The 22,860-nt window shown below is 43.9% G+C and overlaps 1 protein-coding gene and 1 non-coding gene across 22 annotated transcripts in view; one reads left to right on the forward strand and one right to left on the reverse strand.

The window, feature by feature from the left end:
• Positions 1–16,366, forward strand: part of LOC119865668 — a 235,930-nt gene extending 219,564 nt beyond the window's left edge. For 4 of the 20 annotated variants that reach the window (XR_005377875.1, XR_005377869.1, XR_005377882.1 and 1 more), the window contains one exon: positions 14,419–16,356. This is a non-coding gene — a transcript (uncharacterized LOC119865668). Of the gene's footprint in view, positions 1–14,418 lie in introns of all 20 variants that reach the window. The other 16 variants (XR_005377878.1, XR_005377881.1, XR_005377884.1 and 13 more) reach the window with 12 other exon arrangements.
• Positions 1–22,860, reverse strand: part of PTPRT (protein tyrosine phosphatase receptor type T) — a 1,032,653-nt gene that overhangs the window by 15,168 nt on the left and 994,625 nt on the right. For both annotated transcript variants that reach the window (XM_038572341.1, XM_038572340.1), the window contains one exon: positions 20,210–20,341. In XM_038572341.1, coding sequence (XP_038428269.1) covers positions 20,210–20,341 — 132 coding nt within the window. The remainder of the gene's footprint in view (positions 1–20,209; positions 20,342–22,860) is intronic.

The following is a 22,860-nucleotide window of genomic DNA, read 5'->3' on the forward strand; positions in this document are numbered from 1 at the left end:
TAAATAGCAAAGATGAGCAAGGCCAGGTTTCATAATGGAATGGTGCCTTGCTTTCCCATCTCCATCGTGGGTTAATTGAGCATATTGAAAGAGAAGTTGGGTGTGTGTGTGTGTGTGTGTGTGTGTGTGGTGGGGGTGCTGGACAGTTATCTGCTGAGCTATGCAATAATGACAAACCCACAATTTGAACTTTATTTCTCTTTGCCATTGGCTCTTCTGGCTTGCAACCTTCACAGTAATGAGGGACTGATAGAGATAAGTCCGTGGCTGGCCAAAGAAATCAGAATTAATCAGAACTGCCCGTTAAAAAAAAAATAATAGCCTTTATCACCTGCACTGAATTGAGCCTTGCCAGAGGTTGGCTGTGATCCTGATGTGAGGTTCATGGGTCCTAGGCATCAGGGAAAGTCTATTACCCCCAATATTTTCAGTCCCGAGAGAAGGCGGAATGATTTGTCTCTTTTAATAAGATTTCCAGACCAATTTCTCAAGCTAATAGGTTTTACTATGCCTCAAACAAGACTCCTATATTTTGGGACATTTCTATGCATTTGATTTTCCAGGTCACTCTCCCATGATGCCCAGAGGGCTGGGGAAGGGTGCAGGGTCCTTCTAATCCTAAAGCGGAGTCATCCTTTCACTTGAGCTCCCTGATTTGTGAGACCGGAGCGGCAACAGTAGCACGGTGACACGCAGCCCAGTGATGTGTGGGCAGATGGGGTGTTTGAGCCGCCAAGCATCATCAGGTTTCCCGACAGCCATGGATGTTGCACATAGTCCAGGCATGGGAAGCAGGATAAAGAAGGGGGGGGGGGGGAAGCCAGTGTTCTGTTTCTAGTGACCCTTTAGGGCTTGGAGATTATTCTCACCAACAAGAAACGTCCTCTGTGATTTAGCTCTGGGCTGTTCTGATGTCCAAGTGCTGGGATGATGCCTCGGTGGGCACTAACATTTTAGCCTGTGTCCATAGAGTAGCTCAAGGTAGTGGGGATCCTGCTCAAAGCACCCTGGGTTCAAGTCCCAGCCCTGATGCCCTTTAGCTGAGACTGGCCAAATCTTATAGTTTCTCTGGGTTATGAGTGGTTGGGAATCTTAATGTGTTACTTCGCACAGGGATCTTTAGTGATTCCTCAATCAATGTGAGCTATCTTTAGCAGGCAGTGTGGGGGATGGTCACTCACAACAAGGGGGATAAAGTGAAGGGATTTTTCTCCCTCCTACTTAATATCCTTTATGAAAAATTCTTTTTAGGGTAGTAACCCATAGGACTGCCCTCATGAAAATTCTTGATCAGCCAGCTTGGGGTAGCAGTGGGGGTGGGCAGCATCCTGCACATGGGGACACTGTTGTGTATGTCCAAGCAGAGAGAGCTGTGGGCTGTTATTAAGAGGGACCCAGGAGATGAGAAAGGTTGGGAGCATAGGAGAACCAGTGGAAGGGTGGAAGGTCAATCACTGTGTCATGTGGCCCCTCCAACCTGCTAAACATTCAGTAAATTTGTCATAACATGTATAAGGCTCAATGCACATGGAGGTTTCTTGAGGAAACCAGTGAGGAACTGAGCTTTGCTATCTAGGTGACACACAAAGGGAGCGGGAACCCCATGTGTGAACTGAGGAGTCTATGAGCACATAAGCACCAGGAATTTACAGAAATTTTGGGGAGGGAGGCTTATGGTTTCTTTCTTTTTTTTTTTTTAAAGCTGTCAGTATTAATATTTGAGTTTCTTTTTTAATTTCAGTTAACATACAGAGTTATATTAGTTTCAGGTGTGCAATACAGTGATTCAACCCTTCCACACATCACTTGATGCTCATCACAAGTGCTCTCCTTAATCTCCATCCCCCATTTCACCCATCCCCTGCCTCCCTCCCCTCCAGTAACCATCAGTTCTCTATAATTAGGAGTCTGTTTCTTGATTTCTTTCTCTCTTTCTCATTTTTTTTCCTTCTGCTTTTTTTTCTTAAATTCCACTTATGAGTAAAATCATATGGTATTTGTCTTTCTCTGGCTGGCTTATGTTGTTTAGCATTATACTCTCTAGCTCCATCCATGCCATTGCAAATGGCATGATTTCATTCTTTATGGCTGAATAATATTCCATTGTGTATCTATAGCACATCTTCTTTACCCATTCATCAATTGGTGGACACTTGAGCTGCTTCCATCATCTTGGCTGTTGTAGATGATGCTTCTATAAACATAAGGGTAAATGTTAATCCCATCGAATTAGTGTTTTCATATTCTTTGAGTAAATATCCAGTAGTGCAATTGCTAGATGGTTCTATTTTTAACTTTTTGAGGAACTTCCATGTATTTTCCACAGCAGCTTCACCCCTTACATTTCCTCCAACAATGCAAGAGGGTTCCCCTTTCTTCACATCCTTGTCAACACCTGTTGTGTCTTGTGTTGCTGATTTTAGCCATTCTAACAGGTGTGGGATGATAGCTTATGGTAGGCAGCTTGATTTGCATTTCCTGGATGATTAGTGATGATGAGCACCTTTTCATGTGTCTGCTGGTCATTTGTATATCTTTGGAGTAATGTCTGTTCATGTCTTCTGCCTATTTTTTTGTTTGTTTGTTTTTTGCTTCTGCCTATTTTTTAATTGGATTATTGTTTTTTGGGAGGTTGAATTTTAGAAGTTCTTTATATATTTTGGATACCAAACCTTTATTGGATGAGTCATTTGCAAATATCTTCTCCCATTCTGTAGGTTGCCTTTCAGTTTTGTTGATTGTTTCCTTTGCCGTGCAGAAGCTTTTTATTTTGATGTTATCCTAGTATTTTCTTTTTGCTTTTGTTTCCCTTGCCTCAGGAGACATATCTAGAAAGAAGTTGCTATGGCTGATGTCAAAGAAGTTATTGCCTGTGTTCTCCTCTAGGATTTTTATGATTTCCTGTCTTACATTTAGATCTTTAATCAAATTTGAAGTTAATTTTATCTGTTATAAGAAAATGGTCCAGTGTCATTCCTTGCATGTTTCTGTCCAGTTTTCCCAGCACCATTTGTGCACCATTTCCCAGCACCAGTTAAAGAGACTGTCCTTTTTGCCACTGGATACTCTTTCCTGCTTCATTGAAGATTAATTGACCATATAAATTGTGGGTTTATTTCTGCATTTTCTATTCTGTTCCACTGACCCATCTGTTTATTTTTTTGTACCAGTACTATAATGTTTTGATTATTACAGCTTTGTAATATAACTTGAAGTCTGGAGTTATAATGCTTCCAGCTTCACTTTTTGAAGATTGCTTTGACTATTGGGGTGGGGTCTTTTTGGTTCCATACAAATGTTAGGATTTTTTGTTCTAGTTCTGTGAAAACTGCTGTTGGTATTTTGATAGGCATTGCATTAGATGTGTATGTTGCTTTGGGTAGTATAGACATTTTAACAATATTTGTTCTTCCAATCCATGAGCACAGAGTGTCCTTTCATGTCTTTGTATCATCTTCAATTTCTTTCATGAGCATTTTATAGTTTTCAGAGAAGAGGTCTTTCACTTCTTTGGTTTGGGTTCATTCCTAAGTATCTTATTATTTTGGGTGCAATTGTAAATGGGATTGTTTTCTTAATTTGTCTTTCTGTTGCTTCATCATTGGTGTATAGAAATGTAACAGATTTCTGTCCATTGAGTTTGAATCCTGTGACTTTAATGAATTTATTTATCAGTTGTAGTTGGTTTTTTGGTGGAGTCTTTTGGATTGTCTATATATAGTATCATGTCACCTGCAAATAGTGAAAGTTTTACTTCTTCCTTACTGACTTGGATGCTTTTTGTTTTTGTGGTCTGATTGCTATGGCTAGGACTTCAAGTACTATGCTGAATAAAAGGGGTGAGAGTGGACATTCTTGTCTTGTTCTTGACCTTAGGAGAAAAACTCTCAGTTTTTCCCCATTAAGGATGATTTTGCTGTGGGTTTTTTCATATAAGGCCGTTATTATGTTGAAGTATGTTCCCTCTTAGTCTACTTTGCTGAGGGTTATTATCATGAATGGCACTTTGTCAAGTGCTTTTTCTGTCTGTTGAAATGATCATTTGGTTCTCATTCTTTCCCTTATTGATGTGTCACATCAATTGATTTGCAAATATTGAACCACCCTTGCAACCCAGGAATAAATCCCATTTGACCGTGCTGCATGATTTTTAAAAATATATTGTTGGATTCAGTTTGCTAGTATTTTGTTGAGGATTTTTCTATGTTAATCATAAATATTGGCCTGTAGTTCTCTTTTTTAGTGGTGTCTTTATCTGGTTTTGGTATCAGGGTAATGCTGGCCTCATAGAATGAATTTGGAAGTTTTCCTTCCTTTTCTATTTTTTTTTTTGTAATAGCTTAAGAGGAATAGGTATTAATTATTCTTTAAATGTCTGGTGGAATTTGACTGTGAAGCCATCTGGTCCTGGGCTTTTGTTTGCTGGGAGTGTTTTGATTACTGATTCAATTTCCTTGCTGATTACTGGCTTATTTGAATTTTTTATTTTTCCTGCTTCAGATTCAGTAGTTTATATGTTTCTAGGAATTTATGCATTTATTCTAGATTGTCCAATTTGTTGGTATATAGGTTTTCATAATCTCTCATGATTGTATTTCTGTGGTGTTGGTTGTTATTTCTCTTCTCTCATTAGTGATTTTATTTATTTGGGTACTTTTATTTTCTTGGTAAGTCTGGCTAGAGGTTTATCAAATTTATTGATTTTTTTTTTCAAAGAACCAGCTTCTGGTTTCATTGATTGGTTCTATTGTCTTTTTAGTTTCTGCATCATTTATTTTTCTAATTTTTATTATTTCCTTCCTTCTGCTGGTTTTAGGTTTTGTTTGCTGTTCTTTCTCTAGCTCCTTTAGGTGTGAGTTAGGTTGTTTATTTGAGATTTTTCTTATTTCTTGAGGTAGGCCTATATTGCTATAAGCTTCCCTCTTAGAACCACTTTCATTGCATCCCAAAGCTTTTGGACCATTATGTTTTCATTTTTGTTTGTTTCCATATACTTTTTGATTTCTTCTTTGATTTACTGGTTGACCCATTCATTGTTTAGTAGCATGGTATTCAACCTCATGCGTTTGTGATCTTTCCAGAGTTTTACTTATGGTTGATTTTTAGTTTCATAGCGTTGTGGTCAGAAAAGACGCATAGTATGACTTGGATCATTTTGAATTTGTTGGGGCTTGTTTTGTGGGCGAATAGCTGATCTTTGGAGAATGTTCCATGTACAATTTGTAAACAATTTATATTCTGTTTCAGAATGGAACGTTCTGAATATATCTGTTAGACCCATCTGGTCTAGGGTGTCATTCAAACCCACTGTTTCCTTGTTCATTTTCTGTTTGGATGATCTGTCCATTGATTATTGGGTAAGTGGGGATGTTAAAGTTCCCTGCTATTATTGCAATGTTATCAATTAATTCTTCTATGTTTTTTCTTAACTGATTTAAGTTATTTGGGTGCTCCCATGTTGGGTGCATAAATATTTACAATGGCTATATCTTCTTGTTGGACTGTTCCCATTACTATTATATAGTGCCATTCTTTGTTTCTTGTTATAGCTTTTGTTTTAAAGTCTATTTTGTCTGATATAAGTATTGCTACTCTAGCTTTCTTTTGACATCCCTTTGCATGGTAGAGGTTTCTCCATCTCCTGACTTTTGATCAGTATATTTAGGTCCAAAATGAGTCTCTTGTAGGAAGCATATAGACAGGTCTTTTTTTTTTTTTAATCTCTCACCTTATGTCTTTTGATTGGATCATTTAGTCCATTCACATCCAAAGTAACTACTGATAGATATGTATTTATTGCCATTTTATTACTTGTTTTGTGATTGTTTCTGAAGATCTTCTCTGATCCTTTCTTGTCTTTCTTTCATATTTTGCTGATTATTTTTAGTATGTTTGGATTTCCTTCTCTTTATTCTTTGCAAGTCTATTAGAAGTTTTTGATATATGGCTACATTAGGTTTGTATATAACTTCTTTTGCAGATAGAGGTCTATATTAGATTGATGGCCATTTAAGTTTGAAACCATTCTTTACTCCTCTCCTCCCCACATTTTTGGTATATGTTATTATATTTTATATGCTTTTTAAAAGTTCCTTGACTGAAAATTTACAGAAATATTCATTTTCACTGCTTTTTTGTTTCCTACCTTTATAACTGTCACTTTTGGTCTTTCCTTTCCACTCAAAGAGTCCCCTTTAATATTTCTTGCAGGGCCTGTTTAGTGGTCTCAAGCTCTTTTAGTTTTCATTTGTCTGGGAAACTCTCTCTCTCTCCTTTATTTTGAACAATAGCCTTGCTGGAATAAATATTCTTGGTTGCAGATTTTTCCCAATCAGTACTTTCAATATATCATGCCACTCTCTTCTGGCCTGCAAAGTTTCTGTTGAAAAATCTCCTGTTATCCTTATGGATTTTCTCTTATAAGTTACTGTTGTCTCTTGTCTTGCTGCTTAAAAATTTTTTTTCTTTATCAATATATTTTGTAAGTTTAATTACAATATGCTTAGTATGAATCTGCTTTTGTTGATTTTGGCTGGAGTTCTCTGTGCCTCTAGAATCTGGATATCTGTTTCCTTCCCCAGATTAGGGAAGTTTCCAGCTATTAATTCCTCAAATAAATGTTCTGCTCTTCTTTCTCTCTTTTTCTTCTGGGGCCCCCCATTATACGAATGTTATTACATCAGATGGAGTCAGTTCCCTAAATCTATCCTCGTTTTGCATATTTCTTTTTTCTCTCTTTTGTTCAGCTTCATTATTTTCCATTAGTCTGTCTTCTAGGTCAGTAATTCATTTCTGCTTCTTCCATCCTTGTATTCATTCCACCAAGCATGTTTTTCATTCATTTAGCCCTTTATCTCTGCTATGTTATTCCTTATCTCTGTGTTAAGGATTTCATTGATGTCCTCCACCTTCCCTTTTAAAAAATGATTTTATTTATTCATGAAAGACACAGAGAAGCAGAGACATAGGCAGAGGGAGAAGCAGACTCCCCATGGGGAGCCTCATATGAGACTTGGTCCCAGGACCCCAGGATCACAACCTGAGCCAAAGGCAGACGCTCAACCACTGAGCCACCCAGGTGCCCCTGTCCTCCACCCTTTTCTCAAGTCCAGTGAGTATCCTTTTGATCATTGCTTTAAATTTTCTATCATGCATGTAACTTTTATCTGTTTTGCTTAGATCTCTGGCTGTGGCCTTTCCCTGTTCTTTCATTTGGGATAAATTTCTCTGTCTCTTCATTTTGTCTGCCTCTTTGTGTCTGTTTTCTGTGTTAAGAAAGTCACTTGTGTATTCTCTTAAAAGTAGTGATATTATGAAAAAGAGATCCTGGAGTGCCCTGCAGTGCCCTGCATTGCAGTGTCCCCTGTTCACCAAAATCTGGCACTTCAGGAGAGTTTCCTATGTTTTTTTGCTTATGCCCTGCTGTTGTGTCTGAGTCACTTTTCCTTTCAGTGCAGTTGTCTGTGCTGACTCTGCCTGTTGTGGTCTGTGCTTCTCTCTGGTGTTAGTGGGACTCAAGCACCTCATTCCAAGGAGGTATGCTCCTGGGGAACTTGGAGTGGGCCAGTGGTGTTAGCAAAATTTTTGCTGGACCACCAGTCCTATGCTGGATATCTTGAAATGCTGTGGCAACTTGGGGCTGTATGTCGGAGCTGGTGGGGGCTGTGTGCCAGGGCTGTCTGCCAAGGGTGCAAGACTGGAAGTGGTGTAAGAAGGTGGCTGGGTGCAGCTGAGCCTGGTGCACAATGGTGGCTGTGAGTGTGTGGCAGGGCATGGCATGTGATGGCAGCTGGTTACAGCCCACAGCGGCAGCTGGGGGCATGGTGCTGTGCATGGCACACTGAGGCTGCTGTGCACCTATCAGCTGGTCAGGGCATATGTGCAGCTTTAACGAAATTTACCCTGAGCCTAGGGCAGAGGCCAGCAGGCTTCGAGTGGGTGAGTCCTCAGGAGAACTCATGGGGGTAGCGTACTGCCAGCAGGTCACACAGAAGTGTCTGTGCAGCCCAGTGTCCCACAGGTGGCTCTGTGTTTATGCTGGGGGATAAGGGAGGAACATGGTGCCTGCCAGGTCCCTCACTTTCAGAGAAGTCCCACAATACACTCCCAAATCAGTATGAACAGACCTGTCTCCCATTTGCCCTGGTATATAAAATGTTGCTTTAATTTGCTTTTCTGTGCAGGCTGCTGTCTCTTTGAGGCTGCTGTCTCTCTCCAGCTTTCACTTGCCCTCCTGGCTGGCCCAGTGCTGAGTCTGCTGCCTTTTAAAGCTCACAGAATTCAATCCCTCTGGTTTTTATTACACACACACACACACACACACAAACACACAAACACACACATATTTTAGAGTGAGAGCACAAGTCGGGGTTAGAGGGCAGAGGGAAAATTTTAAGCAGGCTTCATGCCTATAGCCTGACTCAGGGCTTGATCTCATAAGAGATCATGAGAACACAATCTGGGTTGAAATCAAGAGTCAGATGCTTAACCAACGGAGCCACCCAGGCACCCCAGCCCCTCAGGTTTTTAACGCCAAATGTTATGGAGATTAGTTTTCCCTGGGTGAGTTCCCTGGTGTAAGGGCTCATTTCTTTGCTCTCTCTGCACATGCAGCTCTCTGTATCCCAACCTTTCATATGCAGCTTTTTTCTATAAGTAGGTGTGAAGTTTGTTCTGCCAGTCTTTGGATCACTCTGTGACTTGTTGGCTTGGGATGTAGATGATACCTAGTTGAAGATGTGGGACAGGGTGAGAGCTCAGGGTCTTGCTACTTCTCCATCTTCCCAAGCTCCTTAGAGATCTATGGTTTCTTAAGGTCCTGGAAAATGGTGGAGGGTTCAAGGAGGCCCACTTGGTTCTAAGACTATGAGAACCCAGGTGACCTGGGGCTGCATGTACAGTCGATGCAACTTTGGCATTTTTTTTTTTTTTATTTAGTTGAAAATCTTTTGAAGTGGCTTTCTCCAAGAATAGGTTCCAATTCTCTCTAGCCTAGAGTCTGCATGGCCCTTTCCCACCTCATGTCTTGGCACCACCCCCCTCCTTTTCTTACCCAATAGACTAGGGAGGGATGGTGTTGCCTTCTCGAAGGGAGGGCTTCACACCACTGCAGATACACACAGTCAGTCTTGCTGATCACACCTGGGAGGGGAAGCCAGTTCAGTTGCTGCATATGATTCAGAAATATCCATGCTTCTTCCAGAAAAGCAGAGGGGCCTTCTGCTATTTATTGTCAGAACAAGTTAAACCAAGCATGTGTGAACGGCCCTGGAACAGCTGCCATACATTATTCCACCTAGTGATCTCCATAGCTCTTTGGACCATGAAAAGATGTCCTTTGGGAGAGCAAGTTCACACGTGAAATGTAACAAATGTGGAGGTAGCCTCACTGTTGAACATCATTTTCTTGCTGATGGAATCAGAAAGCTTGTTAGTTGCTGGAATAAACATGTTCTGATGAGTTGAATGAAAACTAGCATATGGGCCTATTTTTGGAATCAACAATTTAAAAGCACATTTCAGTGCACCTTAGTTATGTCTTTTGTTAATTAAACAATACTTTGATAAGATGGAAAGGCCAATTAATATCACAGTTTCAGAAATGAAGGACTCTCCTTATTCCAGGTTCGTAGTAGGGGAAATCAATCCTGGGCCACTTAAAGGTGAAATTGAATTAATATTTCTAAGAGAAAAATGTGAAAGTTACCTGAATTGGTTTCAAAATTTAGATCAGTGATTATAAAATTCCTTTAAATAGATTCTATAAAGAACCAAAATCATATAATTGGCTAGCTAAGGAAGACAGATTGAGGGTGAGGTGGCAGGTACAAAGCAAGGGGCAGAGAGAAAGAGGCACATGACTGGTGATTAAAGCACATATGCCTCTCAACAGCCCCATGTGGTGAATAATGCAATCTCTGTGTAGTGGGGGAACTTACTTATGACAGTTGCATTGGAGTCTGAGGAGAAAGGGAAGGATTTTAGAAGAATATTTACAGAGGATGTAGAGTGGATGGCAAAGTCGCAGGGCAGGCTTCAGAAAGAGGTATTGAAGAGAGAGCTCAAGAAGGACTTCTGGTGAAGAAGGTGTAGTAGTGGACCCAAATATCACCTTGTTCTGTGAATACAACTAGATACCACTCACATTAAGTGCAGATAATGCAGAAAACAACCTGAAGACTGGCAGAACAAATTCAACAACTAAATGTAGAGGAGAGGCCACATCAAAGAGGGTAGGAAGGGAAGAGATGGGGTAGGAGCTAAACTGACTCACAGGTCATCCTTGGGAAGGAACTGTGGGTGAGGAGAAAAGAGAGGAACAAAGGATCATAACAGGGAGCCCAAATGGGGGAGGTGAATCCTCATAGCATTTGGCTTTGAAACCAAACCAAATTTTCTGAGTTCTTACAACTAGGAGGACTTAAAGCCTGGAATTTTAAAAATCAGCAGGCTTGGTTCTGGGAGAGCCAAGAGGATGTTAGGAAGTTGAATCCCTAGGCTTAAAGAGACAGCACAACAAGCAGCCCATAGAGACCAAGCCTCGAAGCAGCAGTTTGGAAATGCCAGGGTCCTATTTACTCATCTCAGAGCATCCCAGAGGGGTAGAGTTTACAGGGAGACCCCTCCAGGAACAAAGGAGGTGGCAGGTGCTATTTCCTGCCTTCATCCCCCAGTATAAACACATGGCCACCTGTGGGAACCAGCGCAACACCCACATTAACTACCTAACTTGCTTACACCAAGCCCTGCTCCCCTGTGCTTTGGCAGATCTGCCATTTCCAGTCACGTTTGCCTGAGTCATGATGCTGTGAGCCTCCTTTCTGAGAAGATCCTGCAAACCTTGCCAACACCATGTCTTCTGACCGCATGCTTCGCAGGGCCTCAGTTTTGGCAGAAATGGTGGCAGCTGATTACCTCCTGCAGAGGACACATGCACCTTGTTAAAACTGCACGCTTCACCCATGCATGCTTTGCCAGCCAGGTCTCAGCAGCAGTGGCTCATCCCCTGTGGAAAAGGACCAGTGTCCACAATTTGTGGGTACTGTGTGCCCTGCCTGTGCATGCTTTGTGGATTGACTCAGCTGGCCCCAGTCTTAGCAGTGGGGGCACATTCTCTCTGGCAAAGGACCAGTGCCACCTTGTTAAAAGTGCTCATCCTGCCCACTACTTTCAAAAACAGGACACATAGTTGACTTTCTTAACACACAGAAACAGACACAGAGAGGTAGAAAAAATTTGGAGACAGAGGAGTATGTTCCAAATGAAAGAGCAGGACCTAAGGAAAATGGAGATAAGTAACATGCCTGATAGAGAATTTGAAGTAACAGTCATAAAGATACTCACTGGACTTGACAAAAGAGTAGAAGACATCACTGAAACCTTTAACAATGAGGGGAAATAAAAGAACCAATCAGAAGTGAAGAACACTATAAATGAAACTAAAAACATATAGATGGAATAAATAGCAGGCTAGAAGAAGCAGAAGAACAAATTAGTGACCTGGAGGACAGAGTCATGGAAAGTAATCAAGCTGAGCAGGTCAGAGAAAAAAATAAAAGGCACCCACATTAGTAAGGAAGAAGTAAGCCTCACTATTTGTGACATGATACCATATAGAAGGGAACACAAAAGACTTCATCATAGAAACTACTAGAATAGGGATAAATTAATTCATTATGCTTGCAGGATACAAAATTAATGGACAGAAATCCATTGCATTTGTGTATACCAATAATGAAGTGGAAAATGATCCTAAAGTTTGTATGGAACCACAAAAGACTCTGCCCAGATAGAGAAAGCAATCTTAGAAAAGCAAAGCTAGAGGCATCACAACTCTCGACTTCAAGTTATATTATACAACCGTAGTAATCAAAACAGTATGGTTCTGGTACAAAACAGATACACAAATCAATGGCACAGAATATAAAATCCAGAAATAAGCACATAATTATGAGGTCAATTAATCTTCAACAAAGTAGGAAAGAATATCCAATGGCAAAAAGGCAGTCCCTTTAGAAATAGTGTTAGGAAAACTGAACAGCAACATGCAAAAGAATGAAACTGGACCACTTTCTTACACCATAGACAAAACTAACTTCGAATTTGATTAAAGACCAGAATCTGATACCTGAAATCATAAAAATCCTAGGAGAGAACACAGGGAGTGATTTCTCTGACATCAGCCATAACAATATCTTTTTAGATATGTCTCCTGAGGCAAGGGAAACAAAAGCAAAAATAAACTACTGGGACTACATCAAAATAAAGAGCTTCTGCACAGCGAGGGAAATAATCAATAGTCAAAACAACCAAAAGTCAAAGCAACCAAAAGTCAATCTACTGAATGGGAGAAGATATTTGCAAAAGATGTATCTGATAAAGGGTTAGTATCCAAAATATATATAGAACTTATACAACTCAACACCAAAACAAATAACCCACTTAAAGATGGACAGAAAATATGAACAGACATTTCTTCAAAGAAGACATCCAGATGGACAACAGACACATGAAACAGATGTTCAACATCACTCATCATCAGGGAAATGCAAATAAAGAGTACAAATGAGATATCACCTCACACCTGTCAGAGTGGCTAAAATAAAATATACAAGAAGCAACAAGTGTTGGTGAGGATGTGGAGAAAAAGGAACCCTCATCCTCATGCACTATTACTGGGAATGAAAACTGGAGCAGACACTGTGGAAAACAGTATAGAGTTTCCTCAAAATGTTAAAAATAGAACTACCCTATGACCTGGTAACTGTACTATTGGGTATTTACCCAAAGAAAACAAAAACACACTCAAAGGGAAACATGCACCCAATGTTTATTCTAGCATTAATTATAATAGCCAAATTATGGAAGCTGCCTACCTGTCCATCAATAGATGTATGGATAAAGAAGTAGTATATACACAGAATATTATTCAGCCATAAAAAAGAATGAAATCTTTCCATTTGGAACTATATGGGTAGGTCTAGAGTATAATGCTAAGTGAAATAAGTTAGAGAAAGACAAATACTATATGATTTCACTCATATGTGGAATTTAAGGTACAGAACAAAGGAGGAATAGAGAAAAATGAGACAAACCAAAAAACACAGCCTTAACTACACAGAACAAAGTGATGGTTATCAGAAGAGCTGGGTGGGGGTTGGGTGAAAATGGTGAAGGAGATTGGGAGTGCAAATATCTTAACACTAAGTAACCTATGGTACTGCTGAACTGCTACACTATACACATGAAACTAATATAATAGTGTGCCTTCACTATAATGTGACACTGTGTATTAAACAGAGTGCAACCGTACAGCTTAAGAAAGGCACAGCTTTTGGGTAGAAGGTAGCATTGCTATGGGAGGCATGGAAGGAGAGGCAGAGGTAGGAAACGGTTTGGGCAACAGGGTGTGGGTGGGTAGATGTGCTGCCACATGCCAGGGGTGAGGAGGCAAGAAGAGGTGCGGTTAAGAATGGGGATGTGCAACGTTCAACCTTTGGTCATGGGCATTACTGGGATTCGAACCCCACTTTGTCCCCAGTAAGGCCTGAGCGGGAAGTGGGAAGTAAGCATGCAAACAGGACTCCCTTGCAATTCCCAGATATCTATGGGGTAGATAATAAACTTGGCCACAGGATGGGGAAGAGGAAGCAGAGCCCATTTCTTTTTTTTTTTTTTTTTTTTTAAATTTTTATTTATTTATGATAGTCACACACACAGAGAGAGAGAGAGAGAGAGGCAGAGACACAGGCAGAGGGAGAAGCAGGCTCCATGCACCGGGAGCCCGACGTGGGATTCGATCCCGGGTCTCCAGGATCGCGCCCTGGGCCAAAGGCAGGCGCCAGACCGCTGCGCCACCCAGGGATCCCTATTTCAATTAAATTTTCAAGGACAGCGTGAATTTGGCTGACCTCTGGGTTACATGATTTTAATAGAAGATCACGTTGAGATTTGGGACAGCTTATGAAACTGGCTTAAGGCCAGTAGGCAGCAGGGTTAGAACTTGAAGGCAGGTCTCATAGACCCAGACTACTTTTTAAAAAGATTTTTTTTTTATGAGAGAGAGAGAGAGAGAGAGAGAGAGAGAGAGAGAGAGAGAGAATATAAGCAGTGGAAAGGGGCAGAGGGAGAGGGAGAAGCAGACTCCCTGCTGAGCAAGGAGCCCAACATGTGACTCAATCCCAGGACCCTGGGATAATGACCTGAGCCGAAGGCAGATGCTTAACCAACTGAGCCACCCAGGTGCCGCCCCCCCCCCCAAGACTTCTTATTCTATTGATACCTACTGGAACAGAAACACAGCCAGACTCGAGGCTCTCAGAGCCTTCGGTTTTCTGTGGGTTTTGCCAGCATGTTAGGCTGTGTTTTCATAAGCCGAGATAAAGATGGAGATATCATTGCTTTCTATTTGTCTTGCAGGCACAGTGACAAGAAAAGACATCCCTGAAATATCACCCCTGCTCTTCTCCTGGGAGGATGATGAGCTTCCCTCTCTCACTTCTAGAAACTGTGCGAATGTACAATTCTTGGTCTCACACTCCGTCAACTTTCTACCTTGCCTGGCATTACCTGAACTCTCAGACTTTCCATGGTGGGAGCCTCAGAACTCGGCAGCTCAGCTTTTACAGAGCTCTTATTTTATACCAAACAAGAGCTTTCTTTCTGCTCCATATACCCACGTGCCAGTCAGTGATTACCAGGCACCGGGGCCCTGGAAATCCTATTGTTTAAATGGTAACCAAAATCTTCACAATCCCTGGTAGATTGGACCCAAGTCAGTGATGGGCTATGGGGCTCTGGATAAATCGTTTTTTCCTGCCTAGACCTCAGCTTTCTGATGTGCAAAATGAGGGGAAATGGACCCCAGTCAGATCAGTGGTTTCCAAAGTGGGGTCTATAAAGTTGGCAGGAGAAGCCAATGAGAGATCTCCAAAGTCTTTAGAAGCTAAAGAAAATCTCGTTGTTGTCCTGGAATGAAGAACATCAAGTCTCTGGCTTTGGGCTGGAATTAGACCGTCTAGTGTTAGTTCTGTATATGGTCTGCCAATCAGAAATTCACTGGGGTAGTTATGTTTGTGGAAAAACATACAAGTAAAACTAACCAATGATTAATTAGTAAATACAGTTTGGAAAACAAAAGCTTCTAAAATAGTACATCTCTGGTGAAAGACTTGGGAAATATCAAAAGGTGTTTGGAGAACATACACATGATAAAATCTTTAAGATGTAAGCACAATAACATGTCCTCCCTAGAATGAGTGACAAGGGAAACACTGAGAAACTCAGAGGGATGCTGCAAGCATAGTCAGTATGATAAATTAGTAGGATGTTCAAGGGACACTAAAGACCTAGCACTGACAACCAAAGTGACACTGGGTCTCATTGACCCCAAACCTGATTCCAGGATGGTGGGGTGATGTGTGGTGGTCATCTCTTGCTGGATTCTTCTAAGGCTACCCACAGAGCTCAGGAGCATGTGACATGCTGCCTACACACTGCCCCTTCCATCCCTTCTGCTTCCCGGTCAGCTTCTTCCTGCTACTCAGGGGTCTTGGTTGAGACGGTTCCAGCTGAAGACAGTTCCATCCTGTTTGATGCCAAGGGAGTCTGGCAGGTAGATATTACTTCACTACAATGTCTACTCCATGGGGACTGGGTTTGTTTTTTTTTGTTTGTTTGTGCCTCTTTGGTCTAGTCTGTGCCTGGTGCATGGTAGGTTTTCAGTCAATGCATGTGGATGACTGAAGGATTGAACACAGCCCAGAAAGCATGCATCTTGACTTTTTTTTTGCATCTTGACTTTTAAAAGACCTCCTCCTGGGTCAGCAAGAGTAGTCCTATGGTTGGTGAGGTGGACATCTGACGTCTCTTTGGCTCCCTCCATCTTGCTGTCTCATGATTCCTGATGGTCTCTGATTCAGATGTGGATTACTCCAAGCTCAAACCACTTTCCAGTCCAACACTGTTGACTCTGGATGTTCCCACGATTTCAGTCTCACATCCCACACTGGCACTGATTCCTGTACCTCTGGGTCTGAATTCCTGTTTACAGTTTTATTGTCTGTATTAGTTTCCTATGGCTGATGCAACTAATTACCACAAATGTGGTGGCTTAACACAACACAGATTATCTGGGGGGTCAGGAACCTGAAATGAGTATTAAAGGGTTAAAGTCAAAGTGTCAGCTGAGCTGTCTGTGTTCCTTTCTGGAGTCTGCAGGGGACAATCCATTCCTCATCTTCTCCAGTTCTGAGAGGCAGCCAGCACACTTCGGTCTGTGGCTATTATCACTCCACTTTCTGCTTCTGTTGTCCCGTGGTCTGCTTCCATCACCATTGACTGATCTTCCTTCATCCCTCTTCCTAGGATCCTAATCTTGGGTCCACCTGGATAGCCCAGGACAATGTACACATCTCAGCACCCTTATGTTTACTACATATGCAGAGTCCCTTCTACTCTGGAAGATAATACATTCACTGGTTTAGAGACAAGGATGTGGACATCTTTGTGGGGAGGCCATGATTGTGCCTACTGCACAGCCCCACCCCATGGCCGGCACAGAGATCTCCTGAGCTGTCTAAACAATATTGTAGGTGTGGCATGACCATGAAGAGGGTGTCTGTTCCCTTCTGCCGTCTGTTCCCCATGGACTCTGGTCTATCCCAAGAGCCCACAAGGATAGAAGGGATCTTGCTTGCATCAGTGCTATTGGGTGTGGCTGGAAAGGTTCTTTCTGATGCTCCCACTGGAAACCACAGTGTCATTTGCTGGATGTTGTGGTTCTAGGATATTGCCCCACTAATCTGATCATAGGCCTTGGAGTTCTTAGGAGTTAAAAAAAGATCTCTGAGGTCAAATACATGTAGTTGCCTTCAGAGTCTTTATCTTCAGCCCCCACTGCTTGTAATTATCTTTGAGCAGAAGCCACTGTGGAGAAGGGGAGAATATCTGTGGCTGGGGATGGCTGATTGAACGGTGCAGTGGAAGATTCTGAGCAGAAGCAGGCTGATTTGGCCAGCAGTGCAAGAAAACAAGGCACTCAGAGAGGTCTCAGCCTCTCCTCAACCCTATTTTGCTGCGACTTACAGGTAGTCCTGCCACAACCCTCAACACGAGCCCTTATGCTTGGTCCCCGGTCAAACCACAGGATGTGGCATTGATCCTCTGCTGATGCTCAGGACCTATGGCAGACCCATCTGTGTCGCTGGGCTGGCCAGGAAGCTGTAGCTGTCCTGGCACGGACACGCTGGCAGGCAAATGCTGATACCACTTCAAAGAACCACCCTTCCAGGTGCTAAGGGCGGCTTTTCTGATGCTCACACTGTGTCATTGTTTATTTTCACAAGGCACCCAGCTGTTGCGGTGATGATATTTATATCAATAAGTGCTCTATTCATCTGCCGATTTTAGGGGATGCTTGCCAGCTGCATATGGCAGCCAACCTCATGGCTCTTCTGAGCCTGATGTTTTTGCATTTAGAGAATCAATTCTCAAAGGCTGTACCAACATCTGGAGCTGAGAAATCTTCATTTACCTAAGACCCACTCCGGCAGGGGAAGCTACAGCCAATGACCTTGAGCCCTGCTTCTCTACCCCTCCCAAAGTGAGGTTCTCCCCTTCCTGTACCAATCATCTATTGCCAACACAGTAGTCAGAGGGATTTTTTTTTTTTTTAAGTCAAAGTATGTCCCTCTTCTCCTCAAGACCTGTTGGTGGCTCTCTTCTCTCACAGTAAAATCTCAAGTTCTTCCTATGACCCCTTAGACCTTCCATGACCTGGCCCTGCCGTGTCTCTGTGTCACCTGCTGCTGTTCCCACACTCACTCTGTGCCAGTCATAGTGGCCTCTGTGCTGTTCCTCAAGTGTGCCAGGCACGAATCCACCATAAGGAGTGGATGTGGGTTGTCCCATCTCCCTGTGACGCTTTTCCCAGAGATGGTCACAGGGCTCATTCTCTCTCCTCTTTCAAAACTACACAAGTCTATGACCTTCTCAGTAGGGCCTGCCTTAATCACGCCATCCCAATTGTATTCCATGCCCCAATCCCACCTTCCAATCTTCCTTACCCTGCCCTTGTATTTTTTCCCATATACTCATCACTGTCTAACATATAATTAGGTACATTATAGGGTGGTATTTGTTATTTACTGTCTCTTCCATTTTAGAACAGAAGTTGCAGCAGAGATGGGAATTTGCTGTTTCGCTTGCTCCGTCTTGTTCACAACACATTCCAAACACCTAGAATAGTTCCTGGCGGCTAACAGATATTCCACAAATATGGTTGAAGACTGAGCGCATCTCTCCTGTTTGTCTCTCACGTGCACACCCCACGGGGCACTCCATTTCATCCCATTAATCGACTCCTCTCCATGCCACCTCCTGCCTTCCCCATCTCAGCTGGAGCATCCCCAGATGCCTGACTTGCCCAGACCTTGGCCCTGCCACCATCCACAACTTCTCCTTCACCTCCTGCATCCAGCTGCTCCCCAAACCTGTGCACCTGCATCTGGAAGCCCAGATTCCACATCCCAGCCCAGCTGTCCCGCCTGCCAGCCACCTCCTCGGTTCAGACCACCACCTCTCTTTTCTGTACCTTGGCAACATCCTCCTCCTCAATCTCCTGGCTCACACATTTCCTTGCAGCTTCTCCTCCTCCCTGGTCCCCAGATGCAGCTTTCTAATAGGAACTCAGCCACACCACGGCTTAAACGCTGCAGTGTTTCTCCTCCCTCGACAGCAAGTACTGTCTCACAGTGCTCCTGGGAACCCCCAGAGGTTCACAAGGGCACCCAGAGTCCTGATTCTCCAAGGGGCATGGGGGGCAGGGGGGCCAGAAGGGGTAGCTAGAGGGGAGCCAGATGACCAGTCTGGGTGGAGTTCAACCCACAAGATGTGATTCACCACCAACAGCTGTTTCATATACTGTGCCTGCATGAAAGCTTTATTCGAAGAAATGGTTCTGATGCTTACAAAGTAAGAATCTGACACTTACCATGCTGCATGCAGGCCAAGGCCCAAACTCTGTAGCCCACATGGGCAGCCCTGTGCCGCCAGGGCCCTGTTGCATTTTCCAGCCTCACCACCATCTCCTGCTCCTAGACAGACCCCCGCCCCAGCCACACTGCAACCCAAGCTATTCTGCAAACAAGCCACACACATTCACACCACCTTGCCTCTGCCCCACTGCTTCCTCTGCTCAGAGTGCCTTTTCCCAACTCCCTCAGCTGCATCATCCAAACCTCTGCTGCCTTCTTCAAGGCCAAAGTCACCTTCTTTTTGAAGTCTTCCCTCACCCTCTGGGCAGAATTAATTGCTCCCTGTTCTCGGTCAGCACAGCACTTCGAGGCTGACCTCTATTATAGCACTGCCACGTGAGGTTGGGACAATTTGCTCATCTGTCTCTGTAGCAAGACTGTGAGCTCCTGCAGGGCTGAGACCACAGTTCAGACCCATTTTATTTTATTCCCACACAAGGCCAGCATGCACAAAGGAGTTCACTGAGGTACCTTGAGTTTAAGACAGCAAAATGACCACTTTCCAAAAATCCTGAAAGGACATTCCCACTTTTTCCACCCTGGAATGGCTGCCGTGTCATGAGCCCCAGAAGCTGTCCCAGGACACATGTCTTGAGTACTGAAATGTGCTATAGGCACATAATGCTTGGATCTGTCAGACCCTGGGGGTGAAGGCATGAAGCCTGCCTGGACATAAGAGCCCTCTGCGATGAAGCCAGGATCCTCAGGGTGGCTAGTGGGCAAAGGGTGCAAGGTTCAAGCTCTAGGCTCAGTCCTTATGGACTGCATCTCTGAGGGGGTAGGCTGGGTGTGGCCAGGCATCAGGCTTCCTGCAGGGCTGGAGATGCTCAGAGCTGGGGAGGCTCTGTAAGCCCCTGGGCTCACTGTGATTTAGAGCAAGATTCTAATCAGTGCCTGGTGTATGCAGCTACAGAACCTGGCTCTGGACAGGGGAGGAGGGCTGGACAAAGCCCACAGGCAGGGGGTGTCGCTGGAAGTGAAAGGGCATGGGTAGGGGATGGCGGTGGAAGGGCCTGGCAAGAGACCCCCCAGCCTCCACCTGCAGCAGGATGGGCTGGTTTGGTGCTGGCAGCCAGCTAGGCAGCACTATGCTGACTCTCACACTCTCCCTTCAACTCTTGGGCATGGCTGCCTGAACGCACCTGAGCACTGGGAAGTGGATGGGCTCCTCCTACCTGGGCAGTGTCCATCTCATTCAGCATCACCACGGAAGAGCAGTTATAGTCGAACACCAGCCTCCAGAAGTCTGCCACGGTGTTGGGTAGAGGGTGCTGGGTGACCACGAAGGCGGCAGGCTGCTTGTGGCTCTGACAAAGGAATAACATAGGCCTCGTAAAAGACACGCCCAGCAGTGATGCTCTGATGGTGATGAGGCTTGGATGGCTGCCAGAGGCCCCTGAACCTGCCAAACAGATTGCACAAAACACCTACCTGTTCTTCATCTCTGGATGCCCCAGTGGCAAAGAGGGCCTTCTCATAATGAACTCATTCTCCTCTAAACTAAGACGTTTCATTAGGAAAGTGTCACTCGGCTGGGGATTATCCAAATAAATTATTTATGTTTTGGAGCTCAGCAAATAATCATCATTACAATATGAAATGAAAGATTCTGGATGCAGATTTGCTGCTTTGCTGGCCAAAGCACCTCCTGGGACATTAGAGATATCTGTGTTGCTGTGCCCACAACGCTGGAGGAGGGGTTGGCTCAGCCCAAGGCAGAGAGTCTCCTAAAGAGGCTTCTACTTCAGGAAGCTTGCTCTGGCCCCTGGGCCAGAATGAGGCCTGGGCTGGCCTGTCAGGAGACAGGTACTGTGTGCTGTGAGATGATGGGCAGTGGAGGGTGCTTATGTTTTAGTGTCAGACAGACCTGGGGTTCAAATCCAGCTTTCTGACTTGTAGGTAATGTCGTCATCCATCCATCCATTTATCCAACCATCCATTCATCCAAGCATCATTTGTAGAGTGCCTCCCCCCTCCCTTTTTTTGGTGCTAACCCCTAGCAAGTTATTGGGTCTTTCCAAGCTTAGGTTCCTCATCTGGAAAAATAGGAATCACAACTCCCATTTTGGGATGGTTGTTGTGCACATGGAAAGAGATTAGTATTTGAAAAGACCAGCACACAAGAATGGACTGTGAGCCCAGTGGCAGGGCAGAAACATCTCTGACTTAGTTCTTCATCCTTGGCACTAGCACTGTGACTGGCACACGAGACCTCTGATACAGGTCCAGCAAACAGATGAATACACCCAGTCCTATGTTATGGATGGGGAAACTGAGGTCCACAGGAAAGAGCTTGTGAGAGTCTGGGCTACATCAGCAGTTCTGAGTAGATCCTATTTATTATAGTATATTGTGAGAAGGTGTTTGGAAAGGTTGGAGGCCTCTCCATTAGTGGTCCATGGAACTGGAGATTGTTCCACAGCCTGTGTTCTTAACAAGCCTTCTTGAGACAGCCCTGTGGCAGACACAGTTGTTTTCAGTAGAGTGACGAGTCAGCAGGAAGATGGGGGAGCAAGAGGGGCTTGCCCATGCAAACCAGGGGAAGACCCGGGTGAAAGACCTTGCCAGCCTTATTACCTACAGCACCTGCGTGTTCTGTGATCTCTCGATGCCCTGGTGGCAAAAAAATGCCTTGAGATTGTGGATGTCATGTAGGCATTAGTGTCCTGTCTTCCAGGGGCCTTCTTCTGGCCTGCTGAATGGTCAAAGGGCCAGGGCCTGGGAGGGTAGAAGATTTTGTTTCTCCAAAAGCCAAATTCCAGCTGCAGATAGCAGGTCTTTGAACCATTTCTAGACATGGAAAAGATTTTGAGACTCTAAAGACGGGATCCAGACCCTGGGCTCCACCCTTTCTGAACTACTCAACCTGGAGACAGTCATACAAATACTCTGAGCCTCAGTATTTTATCCGGAAAGTGAGGACAGTAATGCCCAAATACAGAAAGAGTCAGACTAAGTCCAGGGCCCGACAGGGTGCCTAACACTCGGTGAATGTTCGTTCTCTTTCCTTCTTCCCTGTCTCTGTGATAAATGCTCTATTAGGCCAGCATGCCTGACAAAGCCTTATCTGAAAATATGTTCGAGATCCGCGCTCCTGCCGGGTTTCAGGGATCAGCCGGCAATCCATTTCATGGATAACATCATCCTTTACCAGGGGAAACATTAAAAATTAACCCAGAGGACTTCATATTTTTCTGCTAGGAGCAAAGCTGCTATGGTTACCAGATAATGCACAGACTGAACTGGAATACAGATAAGGACTTTTTTTTTTTTTTTTTTTTTTTGTAAGAAAGGCAAAGGCCCAGTGATGGCTCACAGGAGAAATGCCCTGTGGACAAAGAGAATCAGCATCAGAGCTTGGCAGAAGGCATTTGGCTCCAGGCAGCATCTAACCTACTAAGTAGAGGCCAGAAGCATGTTTGATCCTTGCATAGATGAGGAAGCCAGGGAGAGGGAGTTAGGACAAGTGGGAGAAAAGGCAATGAGCAACTTGGAAGTGTGACTACACCCCCAGGCCCCATCTCTTGACATACACACACACATGCATGCACATACACATAAGTGCATGTGCTCACACACACACACAACCTATGCATGCACACATACATATACGTACACATTTATCTTGGAGGACTCTGAGCTAAAGCCAGAGGTTTTCCCTCCACCTCGAGCTATTTGACCTTAACAAGGCAAGGCTTCCTGCTTCTGGACCCATAGGAGAGTTTCCATGGAGGACGTGGGCACCCCGTGGACAGAGACGTTAGGGCAGGCCCTGACAGAGCTGACAGGCATTGAGCTCCCATCACCTCCCTGCCTCCTACACTGA

The sequence above is a fragment of the Canis lupus genome, chromosome 24 (genome assembly GCF_011100685.1).
Source record: "Canis lupus familiaris isolate Mischka breed German Shepherd chromosome 24, alternate assembly UU_Cfam_GSD_1.0, whole genome shotgun sequence".
Classification (NCBI taxonomy): Eukaryota; Metazoa; Chordata; class Mammalia; order Carnivora; family Canidae; genus Canis; species Canis lupus.